The sequence below is a fragment of the Mustela putorius genome, unplaced genomic scaffold, assembly GCF_011764305.1.
Source record: "Mustela putorius furo isolate JIRA1106 unplaced genomic scaffold, ASM1176430v1.1 tig00000551_pilon_pilon_pilon, whole genome shotgun sequence".
Classification (NCBI taxonomy): Eukaryota; Metazoa; Chordata; class Mammalia; order Carnivora; family Mustelidae; genus Mustela; species Mustela putorius.
The window spans coordinates 11006693-11029771 of NW_025421412.1; the positions used below are offsets into that span (position 1 = coordinate 11006693).

General features: G+C 43.9%; 1 protein-coding gene across 2 annotated transcripts in view; it reads right to left on the reverse strand.

Moving 5' to 3' along the window:
- PCCA (propionyl-CoA carboxylase subunit alpha) overlaps nucleotides 1–19746 on the reverse strand; it is a 393935-nt gene extending 374189 nt beyond the window's left edge. For both annotated transcript variants that reach the window (XM_045081355.1, XM_045081357.1), the window contains exons 1-2: nucleotides 19600–19746; nucleotides 4247–4324 (exon numbers count right to left, since the gene is read on the reverse strand). In XM_045081355.1, coding sequence (XP_044937290.1) covers nucleotides 4247–4324; nucleotides 19600–19704 — 183 coding nt within the window. In that variant the 5' untranslated portion in view covers nucleotides 19705–19746. The remainder of the gene's footprint in view (nucleotides 1–4246; nucleotides 4325–19599) is intronic.
- Nucleotides 19747–23079: the final 3333 nt, after the last annotated feature.

A 23079-nucleotide genomic window follows, 5' to 3' on the forward strand; every position in this document is an offset into this window, starting at 1 on the left:
GTAAACTCCTAATCGGACAGAACCCGCATCATTCAGAGCCTTGCACAGAACCAAACTGAGACATGCCTCTGCCTTAAAAATTGGTAAACTCCTGGGGTGCCTGGGTGGCTCAGTGGGTTAAAGCCTCTGCCTTTGGCTCAGGTCACGATCCCAGGGTCCTGGGATCAAGCCCCGCATTGCATCGGGCTGTCTGCTCAGCAGGGAGCCTGCTTCCTCCTCTCTCTCTGCCTGCTTCTCTGCCTACTTGTGATCTCTCTCTGTCAAATAAATAAATAAAATCTTTAAGAAAAAAAAATTGGTAAACTCCTAATCTGACAGAACCTGCATCATTCAGAGCCTTGCATAGATGGGCCCTTAAAGTATCCTAATCCCACCCCCAGCCTGAGACTGCAAACTCATCTGCCTTTCTACACCCAAGTGGTCATGGTAAACCCCTGCTGAACCCGAAGAATATTTAAAAAATAAACAAAACTGTACTTCTTTGAACTTCATTTTAAAATGTACATTTTAGTATGTATGAAACAGATGACACCTGATAGAAACAGCATAAACAATGAAATTACACATGCAGCAACTGTTACAGCTAATGTAACAAATTATAACATTATAGGGATTAAGAACTCCATCCTAATTTTTATCTGAGTGGCAGAATATAGTTAAGAGCCAGTCCGGAACCAAAGCGCCCAGGCTGTAATCCCAACCCTACCACATGCTCCTGTGTGGCCAAGCCACCCTTTTCGTGTTCTTCTCCTTCCTTCCAAGTTTTTATTCCAATTCAAGTTAGTAAACATACAGTGTCATACTGGCTTCAGGAGTAGAATTTAGTGACTCATCACTTACATGGAATACCCTGTGCTTACCACAAAAGGGCAAGCCACCCTTCTTGACCCTCATTTCCTGGTATGTAAAAGGACAGTAATAATAGCACGTTCCTCGAGAGGCTGAGAGAATGCAAAAGAACACCCTGACAGTGTTGAGAGCAGTGCCCAGCACACAATTTATTCCCAGGACGTGTTAGCCATAGCTTTTATTATTCACTCCTTTGGGCCACACACCACACTGTTTATGCCAAATCTAGGAGTATGAGCCTATCGAACAGGGCAAAATCTCTATCAGAACGAGTATCTGCACCTACACGACTTCCCTGCGCAGGGCTTGCGACGGTCCATTTTATGTGCAACTGGGCCACAGGGTGCTCAGATGAAACGTCACTTCTGGGTGTGTCTAGTGTGTTTCCAGAGGAGACTAACATGCGTGTCAGCAGATTCAGCCCCGTACACTGCCCTCCCCAAAGTGGGGGAGCACTATCTCATCCATGGAGGGCCCGAGAGAGAAAAAGTAGAGGAAAGAAGTGTTTGTTTTGCCTTTCTGATTGAGCTGGGGCATGGGTCTTCTTCCTCGGACTTACTGACACCGCTGGCACCCAGCCAGAATTACACTAGCATGTTTCCTGTGTCTTGGGCTTGCAGGGGGAAGATCACGGGACTTGGCCTCAACTGGGAGCCAGCAGATCTCCATATATATCCTACTGGTTCAGTCTGTCTAAAGAACCCTGACCAATACAGGACTGTTAACACCAATTAGTGCACAAGCTAAATAAAGCTGATTACATCAATTAACTTCCCATACATAACATATTCTCTCAAATAAACATATGTATATGGTTCAGGGTTTAAAAGATACCAAAGTCAGGGGCGCTGGGTGGCTCAGTGGGCTAAAGCCTCTGCCTTCAGCTTAGGTCATGATCCCAGGATCCTGGGATCAAGCCCCACATTGGGCTCTCTGCTCAACAGGGAGCCTACTTCCTCCTCTCTCTCTGCCTGCCTTTCTGCCTACTTGTGATCTCTGTCTGTCAAATAAACAAAATCTTTAAAAAATAAAAAATAAAAAAAATAAAAGATACCAAAGGCAATATACTATAGAGACACCCAGGTCTTTGTTCCAAAAGCAGCTACTATTACCAATTTCCTGTATATTCTTGCAGATAAGCTATGCATATAAAAATATAAATACAAATAAATTCATACCAATTTTAAAATTCCCTCTGCATCAAAAATTACAGGGAAACATCAAGAACATTTGACAACTTCAATGTACAATATTGCACAATCACGACAAAGTGTGGTAAGTGCTATAATACAACTACACCGGGGCACCTGGGTGGCTCAGTGGGTTAAGCCTCTGCTTTTGGCTCAGGTTACCATCTCAGGGTCCTGGGATTGAGCCCCGCATCAGGCTCTCTGCCAAGCGTCTGCCTTTGGCTCAGGTCATGATCCCACCGTCCTGGGATCTAGTCCCACATTAATCACCCTGCTCAGCAGGAAGCCTGCTTCTCCCTCTCCCACTTCCCCTGCTTGCTGGAAGTTCCCTCTTGTGTCTCTCTATATCAAATGAATAAATAAAATCTTAAAAAAAAAAAAAAAAAGAATCAAAGGTCAACTGGATTCTTCCATTCTGCTCCTTCAGGGGCTAAGAATTAATATTAAGAGCCAGAACACGTACCTTGCACAGCACTAATTTCATCAGTGACAGCCCATTTCTAACAACTATGATAGCTAACGAGGAAGGCTACCAGAGCTAACAGAGAGAAAGACAGCTGGACCCTTTGTAGTATTCTAGACTGCCCCTCACTCTGGACTGTGACCTCTAGTACAAGTACTAGCTGACTACTCCGTAGAATGTTTCTAGGTAGGACAGCTCACTACTAGACTGAACTCAACACGTATGCAGAAATACATAGACATACAAGCACCCCAAGGCATACTATCTATGCTGAAGTTTTCATACTAAACCATGGGTTTCGGGGCACCTGGGTAGCTCAGTCGGTCAAGCATCCAACTCTTGTTTGCGGCTCAGGTCATGATCTCATGGGTCATGGACCAGAGGCCCATGTCCAGCTCTGTGCACAGTGAGAAGTTGGCTTGAGATTCTCTCCCTCTACTCCTCCCCCTCCTCATGCAAATAAATCTTCAAAAAAAAAAAAATTAAGAAACATGATTTCATAATAGTGAGTTTATCACAGCTAATTCATCTGGACCAGTGCTGTCCAATAAAGTAACCACCAGCTACAAGGCTACTGAGCTCTTCAAATGTGGCTAATCGAATCAAACTGCCAGATGTATAAATTATATACTAGATTTAGAAGGTCTGGTACAAAACAAAAAGAAGAATGTAAAGTATCTTACTGATATTTCAATATATAATCAGTATAAAAAGTGACACTTTAGATAGAGAATTGAAACATACTGTTAAAAATTTTCTTAATGTGACTATGAGAAAATTTAAAATGATATGCCCTGCAATTGTGTTATTGTATTGCTACTGAACTACAGTGAAATAGACCCTTTCTCCAAGCCTCCAGAATTTATTTTCAAGATTTTATTTATTTATTTGTCAGAGAGAGATAAAGAGAGGGAGCGCGCGCACGAGAGGATAGCACACAAGTAGGGGGCGTGGCAGACAGAGCAAGAAGCAGGTTCCCCACTGAACAAGGAGTCTGATACAGGGCTTGATCCCAGAACTCTGGGATCATAACCTGAGCTGAAGGCAGATGCTTAACTGAACTGAGCCACCCAAGTGTCCCTCCAAGCCTCTGGATTCTTCTGAGTTTTATTTACTTCAAGAGATGATTTAGAACGTACCTCCGCTACTTCATTCTCAAATAATCATTCACCAGTTTGGCCTTCATGACATTCAACCTGAACTATTCCTTAACCAAAACTCCTTCCTGTCCTCTTTGAGGCCTTCACTGTCACAAATTGTGTTTACCCCAATAATCACCACTTCCACGTCCACCCAATCTCATATAACAGCCTCAACCATTATCCTCTATCAGGATTTTCACTAGAATTCTCTTGTCCCAAAATTTATAATTTACAATTTTATAAATTACAAAATTTACAATTATAAAAATGCCTTCAAAATTAATCCTATAAATATTAAATGGAAGAAAAATCAGTAGTTTAATCAAAATCTCTCCAATGCCCAGAATTTAAGAATGTTATGTTATTCTACTGAATACAAGGGAAACACTATAAATTTATTCAATTTTTGGTATAGATACCAAAATTTAAGACTCAGATTGTGGCCCACAATGAAGAAAGAAAGATTGAGCACCTATAAAACCTATGACATTAGAGCAGTAATTACACATCATTAATAAAATTTACAATCTGTCCAGTGAACACAGCATGGAGACAAAGTAAAACCATTATAACTTTGCTATTCAAAGTATTTAAATACTTACTTTTTCATTAGAATCATATCCTGCTGAACAGAGACGACGGGACACCATTAAGTGCGGTCTTGAGTAGTGTGGAACATGCTACCAAAAAAAAAAAAAAGAAAGAAAGAAAGAAATGAATTACCGATACTTGAATGGGCTTTAAAAATATTTTTTTCAGGGTAATTCTTCCAGTATGCTTCTACCTAAAATATTTTACCGATCAATGTATGTAGTTCCAAGCCACAGGCCCTAACTGTGGAAGATAAATCATAACTTCAGACATATCCCTTTGGCACACAAGAGAAACCAAAAGGCAACAGAAGGATCTCTAGAAAAGTAAAATAAGAGTCAATGGGTCAATCTTAATTATAGAGAACTGACGTTACCAGAGGGGTGGGGGATTCAAGAGTGCACTTGTGATAAGCACTGGGGGATACGTATAAGCATTGAATCACTATACCGTACATCTAAAACTAATATAACAAAATGTATGTTAACTGAAATTAAAATAAAAACTTAAAAAAAAAAAACAAAGGTCAATGGGTCAAATAAAATTTGAAGAAAAAAGGTCTGATTAGGCAGACTGACACAGCAGCAGGATCCTAAGGTCACCTACAACACAGAACCTCATACAACATAAAATAGGAGTCTTGGCTTTTAAGGAGCTTCCATTTTAACAGGGACCAGAAAGTAATACAACTTTTTGTTTGCTATTATCTTGAACATGATTTCTTCTTTTACTTTTTCTGGCACAGTGAAAAGGTAATGGTAATAATCAAGTTCACCTCTACTTCGTTATTATAAATGTTTGTGTAAAAAATGTATCTTAAGGCTTTAAAACATGAGCAATCATCACTAATAAAATTTATAGTCAAAGATTTAAGAGAACAATTTACCCAGTAGTCACCGATAAAGCTAGATCAAAAAAAAAAAAAGATGAACAGAAGGTAGGGGGAGTGAAAGGCAACCAGCACTACCTCTTAGTGTTTCTAAGAAGACAAAGCAATTAAGAAGCAAATGTTTTTATAGCAACATTTTTCAATAAACTCAAAAATTCATATAATTGGTAAAGCATCAAGCCCCAAATTACAAAATGTAATCTTAATACAAAAGTGAAGGTAATGGGAGCCTGGGTGGCTCAGTCAAGCAGCTCCCTTCCGCTGGGCTCTGGTCATGATCCCAGGGGCCTGGGATTAAGCCCCACGTCGGGCTTCCAGCTCAAGGGGGCGTCTGCTTTTCCCTCTCCCTCTGCCCCTCCCTCACCCCCCACCTTGTGCTCTCTCAGGCTGGCTAGCTGGCTCACATTCTCGCTCTCAAATAAATCTTTTTTAAAAAATAGATAAGAAAGATATACTTTAGACAATGAAGCCCACAGTATCAAGTAAAAGACTAGTTAAGACAATGGTCTGAGACTGGCAAACACACTCCATACTCCATCCCTTCTAAAGATCAAAACTCACTCTTGCACACCTTCAGACATCCCTCTAAGTTCAAGAGTATTAGGCCCAATTCTTTTTTTTTTTTTTTGACAGAAATCACAAGGACACAGAGAGGCAGGCAGAGATGGAGGGGGAATCAGGCTCCCCACTGAGCAGTGAGCCCAATGTGGGGCTCTATCTCAGGACCCCGATATCATGACTTGAGCTGAAGGTAGAGGCATTAGCCCACTGAGCCACCCAAGCGCCCCTAGGCCCAATTTTAAAAATCAGTAAGGGGAGGTGCACACCTGGATGGCTCAGGTGGTGATCTCCAGGTCCTGGCACGGAGCCCCATATCGGGCTCCAGCTCAGTGGGACGTCTTGCTTCTCCCTCTGCCTCTCCCCCGGCTTGGGCTTTGTCTCCCTCTCTCAAATGAATAAATAAAATCTTAAAGAAAAATGAGTAAAGGGAATCCAGAGAATTTTAATTTGTCAAAAGTCCTCAGGCTAGGTTGCAATGGTTCCAAGATTTAAGCTTAGATCCATTCAAAGCATTCTGGAGTTTGAGAAAATAAAAAAGTAACAGACCTCCCACATTAACACCGATGTCTCTGCAAAGACAGGATTTGAGGAGGAAACAAAAATTTACCTGGAGGGTCTAGCCACTCTTTACATGCCCAATAAAAATTCAGTCTTCCGCTGCCTTCAGTAGAACAGACATATTTACTCCTACACCAGACTGATTAGGATAAAGGTAATTCTTCTTCCCTGGAAAAATCAGGTCTTGTGTTTACAGCCTCAGCCAAAGCAGAAAACAAACTAAGAAAACAAATTTTAAGAATAAAGAAAAGCAAAAGCTTCCTGGGAATTTCTCAGATTTATACTGCAGCAAGGCAGCACGGGGATATTTACACACAGTAAATATACCAGCTTCCTATCCATTTTATAAAATGTAACAACGAAACAGTTTACATTTTTACAAACTCTCCCTAATACTATAAGGCACATAATGGTCTGCTGCATAAACAGATCAACATAGTACTTTTACAAATGACAAAAACCTGTCTTTCATCACTAACAAATAAAGGCTGTGAGTGAATCCTGATGGCAAAAACCCAATGGGCACAAACCAAATGTACGTCTTCCAGAGACAAGACACAACCTGAGGTGGACATTTGAGGTATTCGAATCAGCTTCAGAGAGTGAGAACAATAGTGATGTTCATGTCTGGGGAAGGGAACCTGCAAAGAGGCTGGGTGGCTCAGCTGGTTAAGCGTCTGCCTTTGGCTCAGGTCTTGATCCCAGGGTCCTGGGATTGAGCTCTGGCTTGGGCTCCCTGTTCAGTGGGGAGTCTGCTTCTCCCTCTTCCTCTATGCACTCTTGAGCGCTATCTCGTTCTCAAATAAATAAATAAATAAATAAATAAGGCAGCCTGACACCCAGCAAAGAACTATGGGAGGGGGCACCTGGGTGGCTCATTGTTAAGCATCAGGTCATGATCCCAGCGTCCTTAGATTGAGACCCACATCAGGCTGCCTGCTCGGTGGGAAGCCTGCTTCTCCCTCTAACTCTGCTGCTCACCTGCTTGTGTTCCATCTCTCACTGGTTCTCTCTCTGTCAAATAAATAAATAAAGTCTTTATTTAAAAAAAAAAAAAAAAAAAAAGAGCTACAGGAGAAGAAATCTGAGTTCTAACCCTAACTCTAGGACTTGAACCAACCACTCTGACCCCTCTGCTCTCTTCTAAGAAGGAAAGCTTCGATAGGGTCTCTTACTAACAAAAACCACTATTATCCAAAAGCAAGAGCAGAACACAGGGATATCTAACATGTACAAAACTCTGACGATCGTGAGAGAAAATGCAATCAATCCAACCAAAGTCAACATACAGGCCAAGAACATGGGGACCCAGATCTCACTGCTCAACTACTCTGAGAGGAACAAACATGCAGAGCTACTTGGTAGAAATAGAGCTAATTTCATAGATTTTAATAAATATGAATTATGCATTAAGTTTCTAGGCTACCTCTGGGAATAAAAACCTCAAAACTCTTTTTCATGAGATGAGCCCATGAAGAACAAGCTAAACTTACCCCAAAAGGAGAAAGTTTCTCTCCCAGAACCATTCAGAAATTTCAAGTGGCCAAACTCTGAGCAATATTTGGGCCAGCTGACTCAATTATACTCTACTTACCTTTAGGAAACCAACACTAGACTAAAATAGGTCTATGCCACAGTTCCTAAAATTAAATCCCCTCTAAGTTACACCTGACCAAAATGTAGGAGCTGTAGCACTGAATCTAAGTGATCGAGCTGATTTTTTGGAATCTTTTATTACTATGTAAAATACTTGATTCTGAAGATCTAAGACTGTACCTTACCATCAGTACAAACATATATATGTATACACACACACACACACACACACCTTGTACACATGTGAATTTGTAATAATATGGCCCCAAATATTAAAAAACATAGATTCCCCAGTGAGCCAAATAACTAGAAGTAGAAATTATCCAAGCAGAACTGTAACACCTGAACTCTAAAGAAAAAACAAGTGCTTGGGCCACTTCCACAGCCAGTCGGAACCGGTTTGTAGCAGCCCCATAAAAGCCTTGCCTATTGCTGTTCACTCCCAGCAGACCTTCATGGAAGCCCAAAGTTATGAAGAATACAAGCCAAAAATCGGACAATTCTGTAGAGATATAAGATAAAATTTTCCTATTTATTTCTGTAATCTCTACACCCAATGTGGGGGTGGAATTCACAACCCCAAGATTAGAAGCTGCACGCTCCAGCAACTGAGCCAGCCAGAGGCCCCCCAATTTTTTTTTTAATACAGAGAACAGTTAGTAGAAATCTGCTAATCTGAACCTCTACACAGAATTCTATTATTTTTGTTAAGGATTTAACTAACTGACTACAAGCCCAACACAAAAAAGAATTTTTTAGGATTTTATTTATCTGACACAGAGAACACAAGCAGGGGAGCAACAGAGGGAGAGGGAGAAGCAGGATCCCAGGACCCTGGGATCATGACCTGAGCCGAAGGCAGAGGCTTAACCATCTGAGCCACGCAGGCACACCCCAAAAAATTTTAAGTAGGCTCCATGCTGGAGGCTTGAACTCACAACCACAAGATCAAGACCTGAGCTGAGATCAGGAGTTTGACACTAAACCGAATGAGCCACCCAGGTGCTTGCAGTCCAGATTCTTTAAAGGTACTTCCTAAAACGAGGAGTCCTAGGGAAAAACCTGAACTAACTCCAACTCTAAAGACTGTTTAGCCTATCACAGGCAAAAGGAGAATTAGGTCAGTGTGTACAAATGACTTCCGAATTACCCCTTAGCATTGGTTCCCTTCTACAAGGTAAAGATGGTGTCTATTTCACACACTTAGAAAGGAAATGGCTCACAGTGTGGCCCATGACAAGCAGCAGAACCTCCAGAGTCACAAGACCTGAGTCCGCTCTTAGCTCCCCTGCCTCACAGTTTCGTCCCAGTCAGGCAGATCGTTTCTCTGGACCCCAATTTCCTTTCAATAAAATGTGAAGACACCTCCCGGCTTTCCCACAGCTGTTAAAAGGATCACATAAATCTTTACAGACTGTAAAGCACCAACAAAATATGATATTAAGCAATAACTAAACCCAGTAATGCAGCTGTCCCCTTCTTAAAGTTGTACCAGACCATTTGGGAGTTACCTTTGGAGCAGTAATAGTCAAGAGCTCTGACCCACACTCAGATTTGCACGTTACAGTAAGCACACAGTAACTGCTACCCAAGGGGCACCTGGGTGACTCAGTGGGTTAAAGCCTCTGCCTTCAGCTTGGGTCATGATCCCAGGGTCCTGGGATCAAGCCCCGCATCGGGCTCTCTGCTCAGCAGGCAGCCTGCTTCTCCCCTCTCTCTGATGCTTCTCTACCTCCTTGAGATCTCTGTGAAATAAATAAATAAAATCTTAAAGGGGGGGAAAAACCCTGTTACCCAAAAAAAGGGAGAAATGCTACAGCTTTTCAACAAACTGGATACAAGCCTACCAGTCATTGCAAACAGGGAAATAAATGTTTTTTAAACACAGCGCCTGTTTTCACATTCAGAACATGGCCTCAGGTGGCAGCTCAAACTAGTAAATCTTACAAGGTTATCTTTAAAAAAAGAAAAAGGTAAACACTAGCTTAAAAACAAATGCTAATGCAAAAACCAAAGTTACTGTTATTCCCAACACACCCACAGTGGCATTCCGGGTAATGCTTCAGTCCTCTAACCGGCTCATTCATCATCAGGATGCGCTCTGCTTCAAAGCAGCCACGAGCCTCAAAACTGGGGATTAATCAGCCAGAAGGTGATCTTACCAAGGTAAAGTTCCACATTAGCTAGTGCTTCAGCTTCCAACTTTCCAAGGAAAGGTCCCCTCCATGTTTCAGGACACGGAGGTAGGAAGCACCAGCTCAGTACTTACAACAGCATTTGAACAGTAACGACCTTCCACGGGAACGCCCTCCAAAAACACCGAAGTCAGGCTTTTTCACTTAAGCACAGCTTTTTCTTCAAAACAGACACTAACTATTTAGTCTTTGGAGCCTCACCAGCATGACCTTCTGTCAAAATCGAGGTTGGATACCTGTTATCTGAGAGATGATAAAGCTCACAATTCTCTGGCTTTGCCTCCACAAAGTTAGAGCACCAGGAAACTATACACACCAGCTCTGAAATTCCATCACCCCATCTGGCCCCCCACCAGGCCATTCTTCCCACCCCACCTGTAGCAGATGCTGCGGGGGCCCACCTGGAGCAAGCAGCGCAGCACCCCCCAGCTGCCGCATTGACTACGCACCACGCACACCTGCTCCCTAGTCTGGCCCATTTGCCTTAACCAGACACGAGTTCTCCATCATGCCGGGGAGCTACCCCTTCTCAGCCCTACAGCCAATGACTGGCTAGCAATGGGGTTCAAAAGGCCATCCCCACTCACCTCAAGGTGGGAGCAATTCAGTCCATACCATCTGGTATTTAAGAATGGGCTGTCCAATATGGCAGCACCAGCCATATACAGCCACCAAGCATTTGAAATGCACCAGTCCAGATTCCAATGTGCTCCAAGTATAAAATAACACACCAGATCTGGAGGCTTAATACCAAAACAATGCAGAAGGCTCCATTAATAGTTTTAATGTATATGTTGAAATAATATTTTAAATATATGGAGTTAAATAAAATACACTAATATTAATCTCACCTTCTTTTACTTTTTTTTTTTTTTTTTTTTTAGGATTTTCTTATCTGTTTGAGAGAGAGAGAGAGAGAGACGGCACACTGGTGAGGGACAGAGGGAGAGGAAAAGAGAGAATCTCAAGCAGACTCCTCACTGAGTGGAGAGCCCCACATGCCACTCAATATCATGACCCTGATCAGGACCTGAGCTGAAACCAAGGGCTGGATGCTTAAGCGACTAGATCACCCAGGCGCCCCTTGTTTTACTTTTTTTTTTTTTTTAAGATTTTATTTATTTATTGGACAGACGGAGATCACAAGTAGGCAGAGAGGCAGGCAGAGAGAGGAGGAAGCAGGCTCCCTGCTGAGCAGAGAGCCTGATTCGGGGCTCCATCCCAGGACCCTGAGATCATGACCTGAGCCAAAGGCAAAGGCTTTAACCCACTGAGCCACCCAGGCACACACCCCCTTGTTTTACTTTTTTAATGTGAGTACTAGAAAACTTTAAATTACATTTGCAGCTCACAGTCCGTTTCTACGGGACAGGGCTAACCCTGAGCAGGGCTCCTCACACTTCCCCGCGCGACACTATCGCCTGGAGGGCTTGTGAAAACATTGCCGGGCTCCAACCCCAGCTTCTAACTGGCCAGCCTGGGATGCCACTGCAAAATCTGTATTCCTCACAAGCTCCCATGTGGGAGCTTGCATGCTACTTCTGCTGCAAACAGAGTCTCCACTTCGAGAACCACTGCTCCAGAGCTACCCTGTGGGATGAGACTACAGCTGGTCTCCAGCTGGGGCCCCTTCCTTGCTTAGCTTTTTTTCCCCCTGCACTATGCTGCTTTCTTCACACTTCTGTTGACCACCCCCTGCCACAAAACCCCTTTCCAGGCTCTGCTTCTAGAAAATCTAACCATCCCATCTTCAACGGAACTGGTTTTCCACAACTCTAGCTTTCACAAAGGGCCAGATCAGCAGCAATTAATGAAATAAGAAAAATGGCTGTTTATTTTTTGTAAAACAAGTTCCAAAGTTATTTACTGGATTGCTAGTTACCTTATATAATGTATTCTATGCAGTCAATGCTAGGACAAGGTTTATTCATACCGATGAAGCAATGTTCCTTACTACTATAAGACAAGGACAGCTTCTGGCCTACTGCTTCCCTCTTTCCTGTGACTACTATGAGGTTCATACTACTTTTTGTGCCCAAGCCATATAAATTTCCCCTTTATCCATTTCGTCAAATTTGTTAATATAATGTAATAAAAGCACTGAAGTCAGATTTGAGTTTGAATCCCGAATCTCCCACTTCAACTGTTGTGTGAACCTGGGAAACAGCTGTGAAAATGGGATTCATTTGAAGGTGGACTGGTGACTCAATGTGAAGACAGCCTTCTTCCTCCTTTGCCATTCGTAGCAACCCCAGAAGCATGCATTGACCCCAGAAGATGGTTTCAAACTACTTCTCCTTGCCCACAACCATTCATCATCCCACAAACAACAAATAAAATCAACCACCCCCACTGTTCTATAAATTCAATCAAATCATTTATAGAACTACTGTCTCTATCTTCTCTCCCAAGCTGCAGCCTTCCCTAACTCTAAAACACTATCACACCCAGGGGCTTAGGTCAAACCAAGAGCTCTTTTTTTTTTTAATGTAAACTGAGCTATAATTCACATACCATAAAACTCAATTTTTTTGAAGTATACAACAGTGTGGCCTCTCAGTATATTCACAAGGTTGTGGAACCATCACCACTATCTTTTTTCATCCACCCACTCCCCCCACAAAGAAGCCCCTTAAGTCATTAGCTGTCTCCACTATCCCTCCTCCCCCAAGCCCCTGGCACCTACTCGTCAGCCTCTGTGCATCTGCCTATTCTGGACATTTCACATAAATGGAATCCTACAGTACGCGGCAGCCGTCTGTGCCTTCCTTTCAAGGGCCCTCGCTTCCCCTTCTCCTCCATCTCCCTTCTAACCCTACAGCGAGTACTACTGGCTCTGGTCCCAAGATACATCCCAGGTCTCAGCAGGTCTCTCGAACTCCAGCGCCACCACACCACCATCGTCAACTAACTTGAATTTCTACAGTGGCCTCCTAACTGGTCTCCCCGGCTGCCACTGTGCCCTCCCCCAATCCCCACCAGGACATTCTCCACAGAGGAGGCGCAGTCTCCTCTCCAACGTGAATCCAATTTGCTTAAAACCCTCCAGTGACTCCCACTATTAGGGTAAATGGCACATGCGTGCCCCTACATGGGTGCCCTGTCCACCTCATCTCCTCGCACTCCTTCCTCCCTCCCTCCACTCCGACCACACTGGCCACATCCATCCCTTGACTATACCTAATGCCGTCGCGTCTCAGAGCTTTTGCTTTGGCCGTGCTATGGACCGCCAGTGCCCAAGACTGTCACAGGATAGGCTGGGTCCGTTTTCCCTTCAAATGCCACATGCTCAGAAATGTCTCCGCTATTTTCTTTAAGTAACCAGCTCTCAACATCGCCACAACTCTTTATCCCATTATCCTATTTTTTTACTTTCAGAGCCCTTACTACTCTTTGAACTTACCTATTTCTGTGACCATGGGCAGTGTCCTCTACTTGGATATAACCACAGTGAGGGCAGAAACGTTTACTGCTATACCACAGCACAGCCAGCACCTGGCACACAGTAGGTGCAGTGGGTTGAATGTTGCAGCCCAAAATGATGTGTCCATGTCCTAGAATTTGTGACTGTGACCTCTTTGGGGAAAAGGGTCTTTGCTGATGTATTTAAAGGTTTCAAGATGAGATCATCTTGGAGCCTGTCATGGCCCTAAATCCAAACACAAGTGTCCTTAGAAAAGAAAGAAGGGTCGCCTGGGGGGCTTAGTCAGTTAATTAAGCCCCTTCCTTCGACTTGGATCATGATCCCAGGGTACTGGGATGGAGCCCCATGTCAGGCACCCTGCTCAAGAGGGAACCTGCTTCTCCCTCTTTCCCTCTGCCTCTCCCCCTGCAGTTTGGGTTCGCTCTCAAATAAATAAAACCTTAAAAAAGAAGAAGAGGAGGAGGAGGAGGAGAAGAAGACACACAGGGAGAAGGAAGGGAAGGCCACATGAGGGCACAACAGAGACTGGAGCAATGGAGCCACAAGCTAAGCGATGGCTAGAGCCCCAGGAAGCGCAATGAGATCAAGAGGCACTCTTCACTAGAGCCTTCAGAGGAAGCATGGGCTTGCCAACATCGTGATTTCCAACTTCTAGCCTCCATAACTGTGAAGGAATAAATGTGTGTTGTTTTAAGCCACCAGCTGTGTCCCACGGATGCTATTAGTTTTCCTGACTAAAATTGTAACTCTGTATCTTCCAACATTTTTTTTTCAAATCCAATTTTCAAATATTTTTATTACATTAGAGAGAAAGCTACCTGAATCGTTCCTGGCCTGCAGTATCCCGTATCTGTAACTTTACATATTTACCACCAACATTTATTATCTTTGAACCAAATTCCACTCCTATTGTATGATTTGAGTCATCTTTGAATTTTTTTTCTATAAACTGATGAAGCAAGCAAGACTTGCCAGTTCCTGCCTTTCCAATAACCAAGAACTTAAACAAAAAATCATAGGTTTCGGACACGGCCGTCTGCAACATCTTGGGAGCGGTACCACCTCTCGCCGGGTCGCCAGCTGCAACTCAGGCAGGCGGGAGAGGAGGGTCCAGGTGGTCCTCCGCGTCTCAGTGGGAGTGGCGCCTGCCAGGGGACAGGAGAAGGGACGGCCCTTGGTCCCCACGGCAACCGCCGGCCACCCCGCAGCTGCGGCGCTGCGGGACTTGTATCTTCCAACATTTTTGAAATTCACTTCTATTTTGATTTTATTAATACTGACTCCATCACAGTTTCTGTTTTCTTTTAAAAATAAAAATGTCGGGGCGCCTGGGTGGCTAAGTCGTCTGCCTTCGGCTGAGGTCATGGTCCCAGGGTCTTGGGGTCAACCCTCCATCAGGCTTCCTGATCAGCAGGAAGCCTGTTTCTCCCTCTCCCACTCCCCCTGCTTGTGTTCCCTTTCTCACTGTATCCCTCTCTCTGTCAAATAAATAAGTAAAATCTTTAATAATTAATTAATTAAAATGTCAATAGGAATTTAAAATAAATCATTTTTAAAAGATTTTATTTATATTCTACTTTTATTATCTATTATTATAAAAATAAAATATAATAAATAAAATCTTTTTTAAATGATTTAAATATAAATATATATTATATAAATATAAATATATATTAACATGATATGTAATATATATTATATATTATTCTACATTTATTATATTTTATTATTATTTATTTAACAGTGAGAGAGAGATCGATGCAGGGCTCAATCCCAGGACCCTGGGATCATGACCTGAGTCAAAAATAGACGCTTAATGACTGAGCCACCCAGGCGCCCCAAAATAAATCATTTTTTAAAATTATACGACACCCAGGAGTGGCTGGCTGGCTCACGCGGTAGAGCTCGAAACTCTTGATATCGGGGTTGAGTCAAGTCCAATGTTGGGTGTAAAGATTATGTTAAAAAAATAAAATCTTTTTAAAAAGACTGGAATCATTTGAACAACTCCTTTTCTCTCACTCTTTTGATCAAATTGTCCCCTATCTTTCCTCCTTATTCAGAAAAGTGTTTTACCAATTATTCCTCTGTTCTGAACCTCTTTTTTTAAGATTTTTTTGTTTACTTGAGAGAGAAGGAGGGAGGTAGGGACAGAGAGAGTGAGTGAGAGAAAAACACAAGTAGACTCCACACTGAGCAGAGAGCCCATAGTAGGGCTCAAGCCCACAACCCCAAGATCAGCACCTGAGCTGAAACTAGAGCTCAAGGCTTAACCAGCTGCACCACCCAAGCATCCCTTGAACATCTTAAGAACAAAATAAAATCCAAAAAGCAGATATATAGATACACAAATGTCCATAGCATTTTATTATACCAGAAACTGGTTTCTGGTATAATCTTAGAAAATTTTTCTTCCCAAGTGATTGTCAGAAATCTATTAGCACAAGCTAGTACAGCTACTCTGGAAAACAGCATGGAAGTTCCTCAAAAGTTGAAAACAGAGCTACCCTATGACCCAGCAATTGCACTACTGGGTATTTACCCTAAAGATACAAATGTAGTGATCCAAAGAGGCACATGCACCTGAATGTTTATAGCAGCAATGTCCACAATAGCCAAACTATGGAAAGAACCTAGATGTCCATCAACAAGTGAATGGATAGAGAAGATGTGGTATATATATGTACAATGGAATACTATGCAGCCATGAGAAGAAATGAAATCTTGCCATATGCAATGACATGGATGGAACTAGAGGGTATTATGCCGAGCAAAATAGTCAATCAGAGAAAGACAATTATCATATGGTCTCCCTGATATGAGGAAGTTGAGAGGCAATGTAGGGGGTTTGGGGGGTAGGAAAGGAATAAATGAAACAAGATGGGATCGAGAGGGAGACAAACCATGAGTCTTAATCTCACAAAACATACTGAGGGTTGCCAGGGGGAGGGAGGTAGGGAGAGGGTGGTTGGGTTATGGACACTGGGGAGGGTATGTGCTATGGTGAGTGCTGCAAAGTATGTAAACCTGGTGATTCACAGATCTGTACCCCTGGGGCTAATAATACATTCTATGTTAATTAAAAATAAAAAATTAATTAAAAAGAAAGAAATCTATCAGCACATTGGAAAGATTTAGCTCCGGGCAATTCTAAAGCATTCAGATAGGCTTCAACATTCTTTTTCATGACTAGGAAAGAAATTCTTGGATTTTAAGGAACATAAAGCTTAAGCATTTAAGTTCTGTGCAGGCACCATATAATGAGACCATCTCTCAAATGAGAAAGAATTTGAAATTGTAAAAGCAAGTTTGGAAATCATGCCATCCAAGATTTATATCCTAGCTCACCTGCGCCCTAAAGCTAGTTACTTAACTGCGGAACTTTGTTTCCTCATCTGTAAAACTGCAACTTTTTACCTAGTTGTCAGATGGGTAAGAGATAGTACATGTCAAAACTATTTAAGGGACAGAGATGTTCAACCAACTGTAGCAATCACCATAAAACCATGGTCCCTGAGCCCCTGAAAAATGCATACAGGAGAAAAAACTAGGTATTTAAACAGAATGTGTTTGAAAGGCTAATACACAAAACAAATAAGACTAAAAGGTGAACTCTACACATACCCTAAAAGCAAACAAACTTCTGTTAACTGGCTAAAAGAATGATTCCACTAAGGTCTGGAATTGCCAGGCTGCCTTCTAGCCGACCGAATGCTTAGCAGGAGTTGAAAGAGAAATGAGAGGAGTACAATTTTCTAATGGTTCTGCTTCAAATGCCGGCTCAATAGAGCACATTTCAAATTCATGCAAGGGAGGGAAAGAAAGAAGCTAAGAAAGAAAGAAGCTAAGCAGCAATTCAAGGTCTTCCAAGTTCTTCCCCGAAGTGACAGTGAACTCCTGAGATTCCTCCCACCTCCAGGAGGAATTCCTTCTTGGCACAAATGTAACTCTACTACAGTCAGTACTACCACACATCCAGCACCTATTGGGTCCAAAACTTCGCTAAGAACACAGAAATGGACAAGATGGCATCTCTGCTGACACAGATGGCATCTCTGTCACACTGCTGACACACAGCAGGAAAGAAAAATCAAAGCCCACATATTACACAATAGTGTATTGTAAGTGTATAGCAATATGTACCATAACACCTTTCTCCTCACCCTCACCAATCCCTCCTGCTCCAACAGGAATGGCTTTCCATTACTAAAAGATAGTTGGATCTACAAAGTACAGCATGATCTGATTCATACCTACCTCCCTACAACCACCTATTAATCTCTGCACACCACCACCGAACCAGGTTTTTCCCATGGTTCTACCTTGTCATTCCCTCCAGCCACAGGACCTTTACATATGCCAACTCCCTTCTCTTCTCTCTTTGCCTACAAAAAAGGTCACTTTACCCTTCCAAACTTGTTTCAGTTTTCACTGGCAAAGGAAAATGCTTCTTTCTCTTAAGCTGTGTAGCATGATTAAGGGTACCAGTACTGGAGTTCTAAATCCTAGTTCTGCCACTAATTCCACTGCTTTGAGCAGATTACATAACACTTCGTGCCTCAATCTCTTCACCTATAAACGGGGGTTATACAGCTGTTTTGAGATTTAATAAATTAATTCCAGTAAAGCACCAGAACAGTAACTATGACACAGAGCTCAAAATCTTGACCCCATCAAATTTGACTCGGTCAAATCCCTCCACTTTATTTTCTTACAGCACCAAGACCTCTCCCCTAATAGCATTTTACACTTATTTGTCTCTCCCTAATAGACTAAAATGTCTAAGAGAGCAGAAACTATATTTGTTCCCTATCAATGGAACACAGGAAATAATCCAACAAAGACTTGTTGAATAAAAAAGTAGCTGAAAGGAAGAAGCCAAGGCCTAGCAAAGTGACTTGTCTAATACTATGCAAAACTTCATCTGTGTGTCTCCAAAGCCCTTGCCTTTCCACTACACTATGCTATCTCCTACATAAATTGCCTAAGAGTCTTGGCAACTGCAACTAATACAGCCAGCAAATGATTACAGAACACAAACAGCATTTAAAAACAGTAAATTTTGTGGCAACACAAAGAACGCTGTATATTTTCAGAGTGGCATTCCAAAGTTGACCCTAAGCTAAAACAGGTGCTTACTTCCTTTTCCAGTACCAGCTCCTCCACTGCTCACCTGGGGCTCTGTTCCCTCCTATTTAAAAAAGAGTTGGATGGGCCAGATCTTCTCTGAAGTGTCTTCCAATTCCAGAGTTCAGTGACAATAAATCACACTGTGTGGCTATTTTTAGATTTTTTTTTTTTTTAAAGGAAGTTTAACAAGAAGAGTGAACCAGGTGACAGGTGGTTTTCAGGGAGACTTTCATTTTAAGGAATTTGTTCCAATGACTTAATAAACCCTATTAATAAAGTAAGGTAGTCTTTGCTCAGAAACAGTGAGATTCCATTTTCAGGAGAAAGTGTTAACGGCCACCCACAATCACTCCAACATAAGAGCCAAGGCTGCCACCACGAAACCCTGGGACATACAGAACAGTGACAAATGCGTTTAGCGCAGTACAAAACTCCGGCTAACTACTACAGAGAAAAGAAAAATAAATTCACAGGGTGCATATACAGCAGACCCACGGTGTAATAAATTAAAACGGGCTCTCAAACGTAAAAGGCAGCAACAATCCTGCCATCGCAGATACTTTAAAGACTGAGAAAAACTCACAACCCTAACTCTACTTGAGCGGCAACCCAGCGTCCCTTCAAATTTGGAAAGAGTCACGCCGGGAAGCTCGAGATCACGCCGAAGCCGCTACCGCAGGAGAACCGGCGCCCGGGAATGGCCGGACACCAGGGCCGACCGCTGTCAGCCGCTCCCCGCGCGCGAGCCGAAAGCGCACGCCGGCCGGCTGGCTAGGCCCCTCTGCCCTCCACCAGCCTCGGGGTAAGGGCTGCGGCGGGCGGCCCCGGCTCGGGGGCGCTCCAGCGCGACCTCGCAGGAAGAGGGACGAGGGTCGCCGACTGCTGCCGAACCGGGCCGCGGCGCAGCCGGCATAACCGCGGGGCGCTCTCCGCCCGACCGGCCACCCCCAGGCGGTGCGGGCTGCGAGCCCAGCGGAGCGCAGGCCCGCGGCGCGCCCGGCCGCTCCTCACCTTCAGGGTCCACAGCGCTGCGCCCCTCATCAGCGGCTGCGGCCACCGCCGTCCACGCCGCCCGGCCGCGACCAGCACCGCCGTCCGCACCCAGAGCCCCGCCATTGTCGCCCCTGCCGACCGGCGCTCCGCTGACCTCTCACCCCGCCGAAGGGGGCGGAGAAGGGGAGCGCTAGCGCTTCGGCCAATCACGCGCCGGGACCGCGGCCCCGCCCCCTGCCGCGCAGGAGTGGGAAGGGGGGCGACCCGCCGACCCGGACAAATTCGCGGCGGGCGGGAGCCGGTTCGAGCGGGCCGGGGGCGAGCGCGGCGGGGAGCGCGCCTGGGTTCTGGCCGCAGCTGGTCCGCGCCTGCCAGGGTTAAAGCCGGTCCTGAGCCGGCGTCCGCCTAGCTCCCGGCCGGCGGCCAGACCGCTCCGCCTCAGTTAGCCGCCCAGGCCCCGGGGACACCCTACAGGACCGAGTGTCCCAGGTTCCAGATTATGTTCCTTTTCTTCGAAGGCATGAACTGCAAGTCAAGACGAGGTTTCTGAATGAGTGTGAGAACAGAGAAGACGCTCTAGGTCTAGAAATCATGGATCAGAGCTCAAGATCTACCTTTGCCTCGTAGTAAATGCGGGTCAGAGGAATCGGCCCAAACCCGGGTCTGTTTCTGTTGCTTTACCAGCAGCTACTAAGAGCCAGACCTCGTGGTAGATGTCTCGAATTCTGTCTCTTTTCGTCTTTACAAGAACCCTAAAGGCCCACACAGTATTTCCATCTTGAAAAACCGAATTTATAGAGAGGTAAAGTCATTTAGCTAGTAGGTGGTGACACTAGGGTTTGAACCCAGGTCTGGCTGTCTTCAAGGCTTGGTCTTTTGCTTTGTTATATTACAAATTTGTAAACATGCACAAAAGACACAAAAGACAGAAACAGGGTTTCTCTCTCCAACAAATCAACCATTTGTCAGTCTTGTTTCATCTATTCCCCCTTTTCCATCTTTTGCTGGAGTATTTTAAAGCAAATCTCAGACATCAGGTCATCTTGACTACAAATAAGCCAGTATCAGAAGCTCTGATCCTCACTATTCTGATACTACTTCAGAGTCACCTTGAGAGTGTGACAAAGCTAGGAGAGACCTCGAGTATGTTACAGCATGGCAAATGCCCAGAGATACAAACAAAATATTCGGGGATATCAGAGAGGTGACACTTAATGGAACTGTAAAATGTAAGTAGGAATTTTCATGACAGACAAAATAAAAAGTATCAGTTTCACAGGATTTCTCATTGATGTATCTAAGTCTGGAATCACTTCTTACCAAAAAATCTACTTTTCTTTTTTTCTTTCTTATTTTAACCTTTGGATTGGTTCTCTTTAGATCCTGTCTGTTTTGTCATATGGAAGCTCTTTTCATGAAAGGCATTTATGGCAGAAACTAATTGTCTCGTATCTATTCTCCGCTTATTTCTTAAACTAAGAGAGTTCCTAAGTTTTAGCTGCACACAGGCCACTGAGCCAAAGGCTGCAATATCCCGCCTTCTTTACAGAAGATATGGCCATGTGACGAAGGGCTGATTATGGAATGGAAGGGTTGTGCCCTTCAAGAGTAGAGGCATGCCCTCCGTTTCCTCTCCTGTCCTTCCTGAAAACTCACATCCTGGTGAGTGCTGGAGCAGCCATCTGGACTCCAAGACAGGAGCCCATGTTGAAGATGGCAGAACAAGTGACAGGAGGAACCCAGGACCCTGACCCTGTGGGGTCATGTCTAATGCATGGAGGGTTCAGCAACAGATTTTTATCTTGTTTAAATCATTGTTACTTCTGCCTTCACTACAGCAACCAAAACTGTAACGTAACCAACTCATAATTTAGTATCCAGAAGTGGGAGGCTGACATAATGAAATCTGAGAAGAATGGTGGTAACAGGGACAACCCCAAAATAGGAAACAAGAAGCTGAGAGCTAATGACTCTTATTGGCAATATACCTCTTTGGGAAAATGGTTATTTTCCAGTTTTTGGACAATCTCACTATCGCTATCACTAATACAACCTTGTACTTTGAGCACAGTGTTTTCAAAGGAACATTGAGCGGCACTTGAAGCTGGACAGTTCTACCCTGTCTGAGCTGTGCCACCCATTTGCGATGTTTATGATCTCCAAAACCCACTTCCTGTCTGAAATGTCTGAAAACAGTTGTTCCATGTACTTTGTCCACTTTAACCATCTTGACAGTGACTCAATATGGAACCAGCTAAAGGCAGTTACCCCATCATGGCAGAAGCATAACTTTTGCTCAGAATTTTGAAAGTATGTTTACATCATTTTCTAGCTGCCAGAGTTCTAGCTCTTACTCTTGATCCAATGTACCTTCTTTTTTTTTTTTTTAAGATCTTATTTATTTATTTGACAGAGAGAAACACAGAGAGAGAAGGAACACAAAGAGGGGGAGTGGGAGAGGGAGAAGCAGGCTTCCCACCGAGCAGGGAGTCCAATGCAGGGCTTGCTCCCAAGACCGTGGGATCATGACCTGAGCTGAAGGCAGAGGCTTAATGACTGAGCCACCCAGGTGCCCCCCAATGTATCTTCTTACATTTACCTGGCTGCTATACTATTGTGTGGTGGGTATGGAGCAGAGAGAAGTCCGGGTTGTAAATCAGGGAATCACGAGCCGCCATAGGCACAACAAATAGTGAGCTTGTCCTCCACCAAGAGACCCTGACTTTAGAGCTACACATATTTGGCTCGCTTTGAGCCAGAATAGATGCAGACTAGGTATGCTGGATTGGAAACCATGTTTCCTCAACTCCCCTTCCCTCTGTGGTTCTTGGTTAGAGTTAACCAAAAGAAGATCTTGTAAGATACTTTGAAGGCAAGAGTAAATAGTAGCCATTTCTCCCAGAAGAGCTATTACCATAAGATAAGTAACATAGTTTCCTAGAAAGTTTCAGTTTGTCCTTAGATACAACCCTGCATCCGGTTTGTTTTTCCTACCTGCTAGCCCTGGCCACCACCAGCAACCCTGGCCCCAGCCCTGGATGCTTGACTGCAGAGCCAGAGGGATAACTAACCAAAGGTAACAGCCTTTTTTTTTTTTTTTTTAAAGAAAGACTGTTTATTTGAGAGAGAGAGAGCGAGCAGGGGGAGGGGCAGTGGGAGAGGCACAGAATCTCAAGCAGCTCTGCACTGAGCAAGGAGCCTGAGGAGGGGCTCGATCTCACAAACTGAGATCATGACACAAACTGAGATCATGACCTGAGCCAAAACCAAGAGTTGGATGGCTAACAGAATGGGCCACATAGGTGCCCCCAGGGTAACAGCTTCTTACTGACCCCTCCACAAGATCCTTCTCATTCCCATTTGGCAACCAGATATATTTGGCTTCTCAGCTATCCCTCAAACTCCAACTTGTCTACCTTGCCAATGCATCAAGCAGACGATTTTAATAGCTCTTTCTCCGATCCTCTGAAAGGAGCCTATGGCCATTGACTAATGTGA